This window comes from Crinia signifera, chromosome 1 (assembly GCF_055691185.1).
Source record: "Crinia signifera chromosome 1, ASM5569118v1, whole genome shotgun sequence".
Classification (NCBI taxonomy): Eukaryota; Metazoa; Chordata; class Amphibia; order Anura; family Myobatrachidae; genus Crinia; species Crinia signifera.
Window position 1 is genome coordinate 4,167,774 of NC_139217.1, and position 13,556 is coordinate 4,181,329.

At 51.1% G+C, this 13,556-nt stretch overlaps 1 protein-coding gene across 1 annotated transcript in view; it reads right to left on the minus strand.

Moving 5' to 3' along the window:
- Positions 1 to 11,991, minus strand: part of LOC146058550 (putative carboxypeptidase X1) — a 120,319-nt gene extending 108,328 nt beyond the window's left edge. Inside the window, exon 1 of the mRNA XM_083170852.1 lies at positions 11,656 to 11,991. Coding sequence (XP_083026978.1) covers positions 11,656 to 11,911 — 256 coding nt within the window. The 5' untranslated portion in view covers positions 11,912 to 11,991. The remainder of the gene's footprint in view (positions 1 to 11,655) is intronic.
- Positions 11,992 to 13,556: the final 1,565 nt, after the last annotated feature.

Consider the following 13,556-nt stretch of genomic DNA (forward strand, 5'->3'; position numbering starts at 1 on the left):
GAGTTGGGGGCACCTTACACTGCCACCAGGAGAGCTTGCACCTGGGGAAATTGGCACCTCAGCAGTTACATTAACCAACAACTGGTACTTCTCATAGTAAGATGGTTGTATGCCACAGAGCCAATAAGCGCACATGGACCATAGGATAAGAGCACAAGCCAGGCCCAGCTCCACCCGCTGATAGCAGCAGGACCCCCAATGAAGGATCTGGTATCTATATCAACTATTGGCCATGATTTAGCACATGTATGTACTTTGCATAATGGGCCTAATTCTGAGTCGCTGCAGCTTTAGCCGTTCTGGCATCTATGACTTTGTGCTACTGAGTCTGTATGTGGATGGGCTAGAGTGTCCTTATACACAACCATCAGATCCTGCACCGGCCGTGTGCTAACTGCAGACTCTCCATTAGTGTAAGGTCTACAGTTAGGGATGGCCACCGACCATCATACACAACCATCAGATCCGGCACCGGCCGTGTGCTAACTGCAGACTCTCCATTAGTGTACGGTCTCCAGTTAGGGATGGCCACCGACCATCATGCACAACCATCAGATCCTGCACCGGCCGTGTGCTAATTGCAGACTCTCCATTAGTGTACGGTCTCCAGTTAGGGATGGCCATCGACCATCATTCACAATCATCAGATCCTGCACCGGCTGTGTGCTAACTGCAGACTCTCCATTAGTGTATGGTCTCCAGTTAGGGATTGCCACCGACCATCATACACAACCATCAGATCCTGCACCGGCCGTTTGATACCTGCAGACTCTCCATTAGTGTACGGTCTCCAGTTAGGGATGGCCACCGACCATCATACACAACCATCAGATCCTGCACCGGCTGTGTGCTACCTGTAGACTCTCCATTAGTGTACGGTCTCCAGTTAGGGATGGCCATCGACCATCATACACAACCATCAGATCCTGCTTCGGCTGTGTGCTAACTGCAGACTCTCCATTAGTGTACGGTCTCCAGTTAGGGATGGCCATCGACCATCATTCACAATCATCAGATCCTGCACCGGCTGTGTGCTAACTGCAGACTCTCCATTAGTGTATGGTCTCCAGTTAGGGATTGCCACCGACCATCATACACAACCATCAGATCCTGCACCGGCCGTTTGCTACCTGCAGACTCTCCATTAGTGTATGGTCTCCAGTTAGGGATGGCCACCGACCATCATACACAACCATCAGATCCTGCATCGGCCGTGTGCTAACTGCAGACTCTCCATTAGTGTATGGTCTCCAGTTAGGGATGGCCACCGACCATCATACACAACCATCAGATCCTGCACCGGCTGTGTGCTACCTGTAGACTCTCCATTAGTGTACGGTCTCCAGTTAGGGATGGCCACCGACCATCATACACAACCATCAGATCCTGCACCGGCCGTGTGCTAACTGCAGACTTTCCATTAGTGTATGGTCTCCAGTTAGGGATGGCCACCGACCATCATACACAACCATCAGATCCTGCACCGGCCATGTGCTAACTGCAGACTCTCCATTAGTGTACGGTCTCCAGTTTGGGATGGCCATCGACCATCATACACAACCATCAGATCCTGCACCGGCTGTGTGCTAACTGCAGACTCTCCATTAGTGTACGGTCTCCAGTTAGGGATGGCCATCGACCATCATTCACAATCTTTAGATCCTGCACCGGCTGTGTGCTAACTGCAGACTCTCCATTAGTGTACGGTCTCCAGTTAGGGATGGCCATCGACCATCATTCACAATCATCAGATCCTGCACCGGCTGTGTGCTAACTGCAGACTCTCCATTAGTGTACGGTCTCCAGTTAGGGATGGCCATCGACCATCATACACAACCATCAGATCCTGCACCGGCTGTGTGCTAACTGCAGACTCTCCATTAGTGTACGGTCTCCAGTTAGGGATGGCCATCGACCATCATTCACAATCTTTAGATCCTGCACCGGCTGTGTGCTAACTGCAGACTCTCCATTAGTGTACGGTCTCCAGTTAGGGATGGCCACCGACCATCATACACAACCATCAGATCCTGCACCGGCTGTGTGCTAACTGCAGACTCTCCATTAGTGTACGGTCTCCAGTTAGGGATGGCCATCGACCATCATTCACAATCATCAGATCCTGCACCGGCTGTGTGCTAACTGCAGACTCTCCATTAGTGTACGGTCTCCAGTTAGGGATGGCCACCGACCATCATACACAACCATCAGATCCTGCACCGGCCGTGTGCTAACTGCATACTCTCCATTAGTGTATGGTCTCCAGTTAGGGATTGCCACCGACCATCATACACAACCATCAGATCCTGCACCGGCCGTTTGCTACCTGCAGACTCTCCATTAGTGTACGGTCTCCAGTTAGGGATGGCCACCGACCATCATACACAACCATCAGATCCTGCACCGGCTGTGTGCTAACTGCAGACTCTCCATTAGTGTACGGTCTCCAGTTAGGGATGGCCACCGACCATCATACACAACCATCAGATCCTGCACCGGCCGTGTGCTAACTGCAGACTCTCCATTAGTGTATGGTCTCCAGTTAGGGATTGCCACCGACCATCATACACAACCATCAGATCCTGCACCGGCCGTTTGCTACCTGCAGACTCTCCATTAGTGTACGGTCTCCAGTTAGGGATGGCCACCGACCATCATACACAACCATCAGATCCTGCACCGGCTGTGTGCTAACTGCAGACTCTCCATTAGTGTACGGTCTCCAGTTAGGGATGGCCACCGACCATCATACACAACCATCAGATCCTGCACCGGCTGTGTGCTAACTGCAGACTCTCCATTAGTGTACGGTCTCCAGTTAGGGATGGGCACCGACCATCATACACAACCATCAGATCCTGCACCGGCTGTGTGCTAACTGCAGACTCTCCATTAGTGTACGGTCTCCAGTTAGGGATGGCCATCGACCATCATACACAACCATCAGATCCTGCACCGGCTGTGTGCTAACTGCAGACTCTCCATTAGTGTACGGTCTCCAGTTAGGGATGGCCATCGACCATCATTCACAATCTTTAGATCCTGCACCGGCTGTGTGCTAACTGCAGACTCTCCATTAGTGTACGGTCTCCAGTTAGGGATGGCCACCGACCATCATACACAACCATCAGATCCTGCACCGGCTGTGTGCTAACTGCAGACTCTCCATTAGTGTACGGTCTCCAGTTAGGGATGGCCATCGACCATCATTCACAATCATCAGATCCTGCACCGGCTGTGTGCTAACTGCAGACTCTCCATTAGTGTACGGTCTCCAGTTAGGGATGGCCACCGACCATCATACACAACCATCAGATCCTGCACCGGCCGTGTGCTAACTGCAGACTCTCCATTAGTGTATGGTCTCCAGTTAGGGATTGCCACCGACCATCATACACAACCATCAGATCCTGCACCGGCCGTTTGCTACCTGCAGACTCTCCATTAGTGTACGGTCTCCAGTTAGGGATGGCCACCGACCATCATACACAACCATCAGATCCTGCACCGGCTGTGTGCTAACTGCAGACTCTCCATTAGTGTACGGTCTCCAGTTAGGGATGGCCACCGACCATCATACACAACCATCAGATCCTGCACCGGCCGTGTGCTAACTGCAGACTCTCCATTAGTGTATGGTCTCCAGTTAGGGATTGCCACCGACCATCATACACAACCATCAGATCCTGCACCGGCCGTTTGCTACCTGCAGACTCTCCATTAGTGTACGGTCTCCAGTTAGGGATGGCCACCGACCATCATACACAACCATCAGATCCTGCACCGGCTGTGTGCTAACTGCAGACTCTCCATTAGTGTACGGTCTCCAGTTAGGGATGGCCACCGACCATCATACACAACCATCAGATCCTGCACCGGCTGTGTGCTAACTGCAGACTCTCCATTAGTGTACGGTCTCCAGTTAGGGATGGGCACCGACCATCATACACTACCATCAGATCCTGCACCGGCTGTGTGCTAACTGCAGACTCTCCATTAGTTTACGGTCTCCAGTTAGGGATGGCCACCGACCATCATACACAACCATCAGATCCTGCACCGGCTGTGTGCTAACTGCAGACTCTCCATGAGTGTACGGTCTCCAGTTAGGGATGGCCAGCGACCATCATACACAACCATCAGATCCTACACCGGCTGTGTGCTAACTGCAGACTCTCCATTAGTGTACGGTCTCCAGTTAGGGATGGCCACCGACCATCATACACAACCATCAGATCCTGCACCGGCCGTGTGCTAACTGCAGACTCTCCATTAGTGTACCGTCTCCAGTTAGGGATGGCCACCGACCATCATACACAACCATCAGATCCTGCACAGGCCGTGTGCTAACTGCAGACTCTCCATTAGTGTACGGTCTCCAGTTAGGGATGGCCACCGACCATCATACACAACCATCAGATCCTGCACAGGCCGTGTGCTAACTGCAGACTCTCCATTAGTGTACGGTCTCCAGTTAGGGATGACCATCGACCATCATTCACAATCATCAATGGTTTATGACCAATGTAGAACTTTATTCATTAAAAACACTGATCCACCTGTGTCTTAAAAGCCCACCCACCCATTGGGGACAGCAGTTTTTCATTCCCCCCCCCCCTAATGCTTTTTCCTACCACACAATGAGCACGCTCACCCACCACACCTACAAGAGCCCATCAAATTATCTTGGTGGCAGCTGGTAAATCGTGGGACTTTCTTGATAATTGAGAAGGGTGACCTCTCTAACATCCAATGTGAATCCCCCACTTTTTGCTCGAGGTGTATATATATATATATATATATATATATATATATATATATATATATATAGTTGGGCAGCAGCAGCTCTACTAGGGAATAAATAGGAGGTTTTCCTTTCATATCCCATAAATCCCAGAGAAGGTGCAATTTCCCACAATTCCTCAGAAGCCCGCTTTTTAACAGTGGAAGCCAGCAAGTTTTGGGTGTTTTTGACACAAGAAACAGACAAGGGGACTTCCCTGTCACACATCAAACAACCCACTTCTGCCTTAGGTATATAACGTCGGACAGAAGCCGCTCATCTGGGACCAGCAGGGAGACTTTAACCTATACATTATCTCCATAATGTAGATGCCATATATATTGTTAGTCAATCATTTACTTTATTGTTCTCTCATAAATTCTCACTGGTTATTTTTACCTTGAAGACACTTGATTGAATCTGAAATGTGATCACCTGAGGACACCACATCTTACACGATTACATTATTGTGCCAAATCTTTGACTGTATTTAACAAGCAAATTGTAACAATATGTCATTGTTATACTTGCTGCATTAACCTCGACCAACAGGCCTGAATTCCATTCCATATCAGACACATTGGGTGACATTCTATGCTTTGAGATAAATGCGCATGTTTTATTTGCGCACCATATCGCCGCAAATCGCCTTTTTTGAAATCGCATTTTTCTGCCTAAATGCGCATATTTAATGTGATGCGCATTGGAGGCTGAAAAGTGCGAATAGGGGCGATTTGCGGCGATGTAGTGCGCTGTTTTTAGTCCTGAAAATGTGCGATTTTCATGTCTGAAAATCGCACATTTGCAGGACAGCGCAAGGTAGTAAAAAAAAGAACCGAGCGCGGGGTCCCCCGCCCGAGTGTAACCAGCCCCGGGCTCACTGAGCCGGTGCTGGTGACATAAAATCAGGGTCCCCGACAAATAGGGGTCCCCTTGATTTTATGAAACCAGCACCAGACTCAAGGTCCGGCGCTGGTTCCCAAAATAAGGGGGACAAAGTGACTAGGGGTCCCCCGTATTTTAAGAACCAGCACCGGACACAACCAGCCAGCAGGGTAATGCCACAGCCGGGGGGAGACTTTTTATACAAGTCCCCCCGGCCAAGGCATTAACCCCCTGGCTGGTCAGCATGGGCAGGGGTCCTGGGGAAGTGGGGACCCCCCCAATGAAGGGGTCCCCCCCTCCAGGACTTACCAGCCCATGCTGATAGTCCGGGGCTGTCCTCCATGCCCCTGGGCTGTGGGCATGGAGCTGATGCTTTGTGTAAAAAAAAGAATGTAAACTATTGTTTTACACTGGCGAACTATCAGTCCCAGCAAGCCTACTCCGCATGCTGGGACTTGGGGAACCACAAGTCCCAGCATGCGGGGCATTAAAGTGCCCGCTGGCACTTGTAGTTCTGCAGTGTAAAAAATAGTGCACAAAATCACACTGACACCCTGTAAAATAAAACTTTAATACACACAAAACACACACACACTGATACTTACCTACCTTGAGCCCGTAGGTCGGTCCCTGGATCCTGGATTCTTCCTCCGGGGCTCCAGGGCAGAAGAGTCCGGTTCCGGGGCCTTGGTCCTGGTTCCGGGGCTGGTCCTGGGGTTCCGGGGCTCCTGGCGTGAAGAATCCGGGGTCCGGGATCCGTGGTAGTCCAGAGGGGTACCTAAGGAGGCAAATCCTACTCAAGTGCTCCCCGTCGGCGACCTCCGGTGACAGCGCTGCTCCCGAATGGTACCCGGCTTCAAGGAGTTGGTCCGGCGCTGAGATGTTTCCTCTTCGCCGTCTGTGAACAGAATGATTTCTCGGTTTCTCTGCTCTGGATGCGCTGAGATGTTACTCCGTCGGCGTCTATATTCAGAATGATTTCTGGCCAATCAGGAGCCGACTTTCTCGGCTCCTGATTGGCCGAGAAATCATTCTGTCCACAGACGGCGAAGAGGAAACATCTCAGCGCCGGACCAACTCCTTGAAGCCGGGTACCATTCGGGAGCAGCGCTGTCACCGGAGGTCGCCGCCGGGGAGCAGGTGAGTAGGATTTGCCTCCTTAGGTACCCCTCTGGACTACCACGGATCCCGGACCCCGGATTCTTCACGCCAGGAGCCCCGGAACCCCAGGACCAGCCCCGGAACCAGGACCAAGGCCCCGGAACCGGACTCTTCTGCCCTGGAGCCCCGGAGGAAGAATCCAGGATCCAGGGACCGACCTACGGGCTCAAGGTAGGTAAGTATCAGTGTGTGTGTGTTTTGTGTGTATTAAAGTTTTATTTTACAGGGTGTCAGTGTGATTTTGTGCACTATTTTTTACACTGCAGAACTACAAGTGCCAGCGGGCACTTTAATGCCCCGCATGCTGGGACTTGTGGTTCCCCAAGTCCCAGCATGCGGGGTAGGCTTGCTGGGACTGATAGTTCGCCAGTGTAAAACAATAGTTTACATTCTTTTTTTTACACAAAGCATCAGCTCCATGCCCACAGCCCAGGGGCATGGAGGACAGCCCCGGACTATCAGCATGGGCTGGTAAGTCCTGGAGGGGGGGGACCCCTTCATTGGGGGGGTCCCCACTTCCCCAGGACCCCTGCCCATGCTGACCAGCCAGGGGGTTAATGCTTTGGCCGGGGGGACTTGTATAAAAAGTCTCCCCCCGGCTGTGGCATTACCCTGCTGGCTGGTTGTGTCCGGTGCTGGTTCTTAAAATACGGGGGACCCCTAGTCACTTTGTCCCCCGTATTTTGGGAACCAGCGCCGGACCTTGAGTCTGGTGCTGGTTTCATAAAATCAAGGGGACCCCGATTTGTCGGGGACCCTGATTTTATGTCACCAGCACCGGCTCAGTGAGCCCGGGGCTGGTTACACTCGGGCGGGGGACCCCGCGCTCGTTTTTTTTTAATTTAACCATTTGTTTTATTTTTTACAGCAGAACCCTGCACGGAACATTGCGATCTGTGCAGGGTTCTGCCTAATTCGCCTAACAGACCCAGGTCTGAAATAAGTGCGATAATTAGTCACTTAAATAATGCGATGTGCAAATGCGCATAGCATTAAATAAGCGACTTGTATACTTTTCTGTGCGAAAACATCTGGATGCGATAAAAATGCGAATTAATCTCGCATTTTTATTCACCAGACCTTTACGCACAAAATATGCGATTTCAGCCCCTATGCGCATCCCATTAAATCAACGATTTAATGGGAAAATGCGATATCGCCATTTTGTGGTCTAATTTCCGCAAAATAACGATACTCGCATAGCATAGAATGTCACCCATAGTTTTTCTTAATTATCTGAGCAATTAGTTATTCTCTCCAATAGGATTTAATTGTGGACACCACTATTTTCCTCTAATCATACCAAAACCTCTAACCTGTGCACTGGTCTATTTCACCATCCCCTTTCCCTATCAAATGAATCTTTTACACCGGCCATGTAATTTGGAATAAGATTTATATGTGAGGTTAATGATTTAGAGAAAGTGGTTGATGAACTGTGCTTCGTGTATATTACTGGTCCTTTGTGATGCCTACCTGCGGACAGAACTCCTGTGTGGCAGCTACCTGAGAACACGGCTCCTGTGTGGCACCTACCTGAGGACACTGCTCCTGTGTGATATCTACTCGAGGACAGCACTACCATGTTATGCCTACCTGAGGATAGCACTCCTGGGTTATGACTACCTGAGGACACTGCTCTGGCATGACACATACCTGAGGACACTGCTCCTGTGTGATATCTACTCGAGGACAGCACTACCAGGTTATGCCTACCTGAGGATAGCACTCCTGGGTTATGACTACCTGAGGACACTGCTCTGGCATGACACATACCTGAGTACACTGCTCCTGTGTAGCACCTATCTGAGGACACCCCTCCCCTGTGGGGCTTACCTGAGGACACTGCTCCTGTGTGATGTCTACTTGAGGACAGCACTCCCGGATTATGACTACCTGAGGACAGCACTCCTGGTTTATGACTACCTGAGGACACTTCTCCTGTGTGACACCTACCTGAGGACACTGCTCTTGTGTGAAGTCCATCTAAAGACATTGCTCCTGTGTGGGGCATTCCTGAGGACACCTCTTATGTGATGTCTATCTGAGGACAGCGCTCCAAAGTTATGACTACCTGAGGACAGCACTCCTGGGTTATGACTACCTGAGGACAGCACTCATGGGTTATGACTACCTGAGGACACTGCTCTTGTGTGATGTCTATCTGAGGACACTGCTCCTGTGTGACGCCTATCTGAGGACAGCACTCCTGTGTGATGCCTACCTGAGGACAGCATTCCTGTGGGATCCCTACCTGAGGACACTGCTCCTGTGGGATGCCTACCTGAGGACACTGCTCCTGTGTGACATCTTTCTGAGGACAGCACTCCTGTGTGATGCCTACTTGAGGACACTGCTCCTGCGTGCTGTCTACCTGAGGACACTGCTCATTTGTGATGTCTACCTGAGGACATCACTCCAAGGTTATGACTACCTGAGGAGACTGCTCCTGTGTGATGCCTACCTGAGGACACTGCTCCTGTGTGATGTATTCCTGAGGACAGCACTCCTGGGTTATGACTACCTGAGGACAGCACTCCTGGGTTATGACTACCTGAGGACACTGCTCCTGTGTGATGCCTACCTGAGAACACGACTCCTGTGTGACGTCTATCTGAGGACAATGCTCCTGTGTGATGTCTTTCTGAGCACAGCACTCCTGTGTTATGTGTACCTGAGGACATGGCTTCTATGTGATGCCTACCTGAGGACACGGCTCCTATGTGATGCCTACCTGAGGACACGGCTCCTGTGTGAAGTCTATCTGAGAACACTGCTCCTGTGTGAAGTCTATCTGAGGACAGCATTCTTGTGTGATGCCTACCTGAGGACACTGGTCTACCTGCGGACATGGCTCCTATGTGACACCTACCTAAGGACACTGCTCCAGTGTGATGCCTAATGGAGGACACCACTCCTTTGTGATGTCTACCTGAGGACAGCACTACCAGGTTATGCCTACCTGAGGACCCTGCTCCTGTGTGACATATACCAGAGGACACCACTCCTTTGTGATGACTACCTGAGGATACTGCTCCTGTGTCATGCCTACTTGAGGACACCCCTCTGTGTGTGGCCTACGTGAGGACACTGCTTATGTGTAATGTCTACCTGAGGACACTGCTCCTGTGTAATGCCTACCTGAGGACACTGCTCCTGTGTGGCACCTACCTGAGGACACTATTTATGTGTGACACCTACCTGATGACAGCACTCCTGTGTGATGCCTACCTGAAGACACGGCACCTGTGTTACATCTACCTGAGGCCACTGCTCCTGTGTGATCCTACCTCAGGCCACTTTACATGTTTGCCATCTATCTGAGGACACTGCTCCTCTGTGATGTCTATCTGAGAACAGCACTCCTGTGAGATGCTTACCTTAGGACACTGCTTCTGTGTGATGTCTTTCTGAGGACAGCACTCCTGTGTACTGCCTACCAGAGGACACAGCTCCTGTGTGATGTCTATCAGAGGACACTGCTCCTATGTGACATCTATCTGAGGACAGCACTCTTGTGTGATGCCTACCTGAGGACACTGCTCTACCTGAGGACACGGCTCCTTTGTGACACCTACCTAAGGGCACTGCTCCTGTGTGATGCCTACCTGAGGACACTACTCCTTTGTGATGTCTACCTGAGGACACTGCTCCTGTGTGATGTCTACCTGAGGACAGCACTCCCAGGTTATGACTACCTGAGGACACTCCTCCTGTGTGATGCCAACCTGAGGACCCTGCTCCTGTGTGACATATACCAGAGGACACCGCTCCTTTGTGATAAATACCTGAGGACACCCTCCTGTGTGGGGCCTACCTGAGGACACGTCTCCTGTGTAATTCTTTCCTGAGGACACTGCTCCTGTGTGATGCCTACATGAGGACACTGCTCCTGTGTGATGTCTACCTGAGGACACCCCTCCTGTGTGGGGCCTACCCGAGGACACTTCTCCTGTGTAATGACTACCTGAGGAGACTGCTCCTGTGGGATACCTACCTGAGGACACTGCTTGTGTGTGATGACTACCTGAGGACACTGCTCCTGTGTGACATCTACCTGGGGACATTGCTCCAGTATGATGTCTACCTGAGGACAGTGCTCCTATGTGACATCTCCCTGAGGACACCTCTTCAGTATCATGTCTACCTGAGAACACTGTTCCTATGTGATACCTACCTGAGGACACTGCTCCTGTGTGATGTCTACCTGAGGACACCTCTTCACTATGATGTCTACCTGAGAAGACCACTTCTATGTGACATCTACCTGAGGTCACCTCTTCACTATGATGTCCACCTGAGGACACCACTTCTATGTGACATCTACCTGAGGACACCTCTTCACTATGATGTCTACCTGAGGACACCACTTCTATGTGACATCTACCTGAGGTCACCTCTTCACTATGATGTCTACCTGAGGACACCACTTCTATGTGACATCTACCTGAGGACACCTCTTCACTATGATGTCCACCTGAGGACACCACTTCTATGTGACATCTACCTGAGGACACCACTTCTATGTGACATCTACATGAGGACACTGCTCCAGTATGATGTCTACCTGAGGACACTGCTCCTATGTGACCTCTACTCATGATGTCTACCTGCTGGCCCCTTTAGGATGCCTACCTGAGGACACCGCTCATACATGACAGCTCCACTTGGACAATGTCCACACACTGTTCTGCATTAACCACATAACATGATACTTAATATGAAATCTGCTTTTAGCTCTGCAGTCTGGATCTGACCTTAGATTTCAGGACTAATTAAAGCCAAGCAGGACACACACAGTCATCCGGGGGTAGCATCAGTCTCACCTTTCTTCTTAGCAGTTTTCTCCTCTGACATCTTATTGTCCCTGTCCTTGGGGACGGGCTCCATCACAGTCTCATTCCCATGCAGAATGGGCTGCACAGTACCATTGCCTCCTTGAGTGCCTGAGGGGCTATAGTCAGTTATTAGGGTCCTCTGAGTGGTGACCATCCTGGCTGTGCTGCTGCGGGGAGCAGCGCTCCCTATGGTGAGCCAGGCAGTGGAGCATAGTACTGCTAACACAATAGGGATCAGGTACATGGTCACTCTCCTGGCAGGACAGAGACTTGCACAGGAATGAATAGAATTGCATTGAGTGATACTCCGCAGCAGAACAGGCTGAGCCCTCTCCCCTCCCCTCTCTCCTAAACTAACCTCCTCCTTACAATGCAAATACCCTGCTCACCAAACCTTCCCAACCCCCTCCCGAATTCCAGCCACTTCCAGAGGGGCTCTCACCATATTCCCAGGAACAGTCACTGTGCTGAGTGCAGCGGAATCACAGGAAATTAATATGTATCAGCAAATAACGATGCAACAGGATTCTTCTACTATCTCAGCGTGTTCTCAGCGTGTTCTCAGCGTGTTCCCACCTCAGCAATAACACAATGCTACTTCATAATGATACGCTTACACTGACAGACCAGTGTACATGCACCAATGTGTACAGAGAGGACCGGAGCAGGAAGAGGGATCTGAAATAATCCCACTCCAGGACTCCTTCCAATCACAGACCAATTCCCACAATCACATTCAGAAAGTTTTCAGTTGATGGCACGTGATGAATGTGTGACAGCAATAAAACATCGCCAACATGTAATAATATATACCGCCAAGAAGTAAGGGTGTGGTCCGACAGTCGGGATCCCGACATTCATTAGACCGACGTCGGGATCCCGACTGGCCGGACCCAGACAGCATGGTGAGCACAACTAAGCCCCTTGCGGGCTCGCTGCGCTCACCACACTGCGGGCAGCTATTCTATTCTCCCGCTATGGAGGTTGTGGACCCCCACAAGGGAAAATAGCAGGTGGCCGTCGGGTGTTTTGACAGTCGGGATTCCGACATCGGGTAAATGCCTGTCAGAATCCCAACTGTCGGGACAGCGTCCGGCACCCAGAAGTAATGGGATGAGACCAGCGGTATATTTACTCTCATCATACCGAGTATCCCTAGTGCCAACAGTTACACACCGCGTGTCCCTAGTGGTGACAGTTACACACCGCGTATCCCTAGTGGTGACAGTTACACACTACGGGTCCCTAGTGGTGACAGTTACACACCGCGTATCCCTAGTGGTGACAGTTACACACCGCGTATCCCTAGTGGTGACAGTTACACACTACGGGTCCCTAGTGGTGACAGTTACACACCGCGTGTCCCTAGTGGTGACAGTTACACACCGCGTATCCCTAGTGGTGACAGTCACACACCGCGTATCCCTAGTGGTGACAGTTACACACCGCGTATCCCTAGTGGTGACAGTTACACACTGCGTATCCCTAGTGGTGACAGTTACACACCGCGTATCCCTAGTGGTGACAGTTACACACCGCGTATCCCTAGTGGTGACAGTTACACACCGCGTGTCCCTAGTGGTGACAGTTACACACCGCGTATCCCTAGTGGTGACAGTTACACACTACGCGTCCCTAGTGGTCCCTAGTGCCGACAGTTACACACCGCGTGTCCCTAGTGGTGACAGTCACACACCGCGTATCCCTAGTGGTGACAGTTACACACTGCGTATCCCTAGTGGTGACAGTTACACACTACAGGTCCCTAGTGGTGACAGTTACACACCTCGTGTCCCTAGTGGTGACAGTCACACACCGCGTGTCCCTAGTGGTGACAGTTACACACGGCGTGTCCCTAGTGGTTACAGTTACACACCGCATGTCCCCAG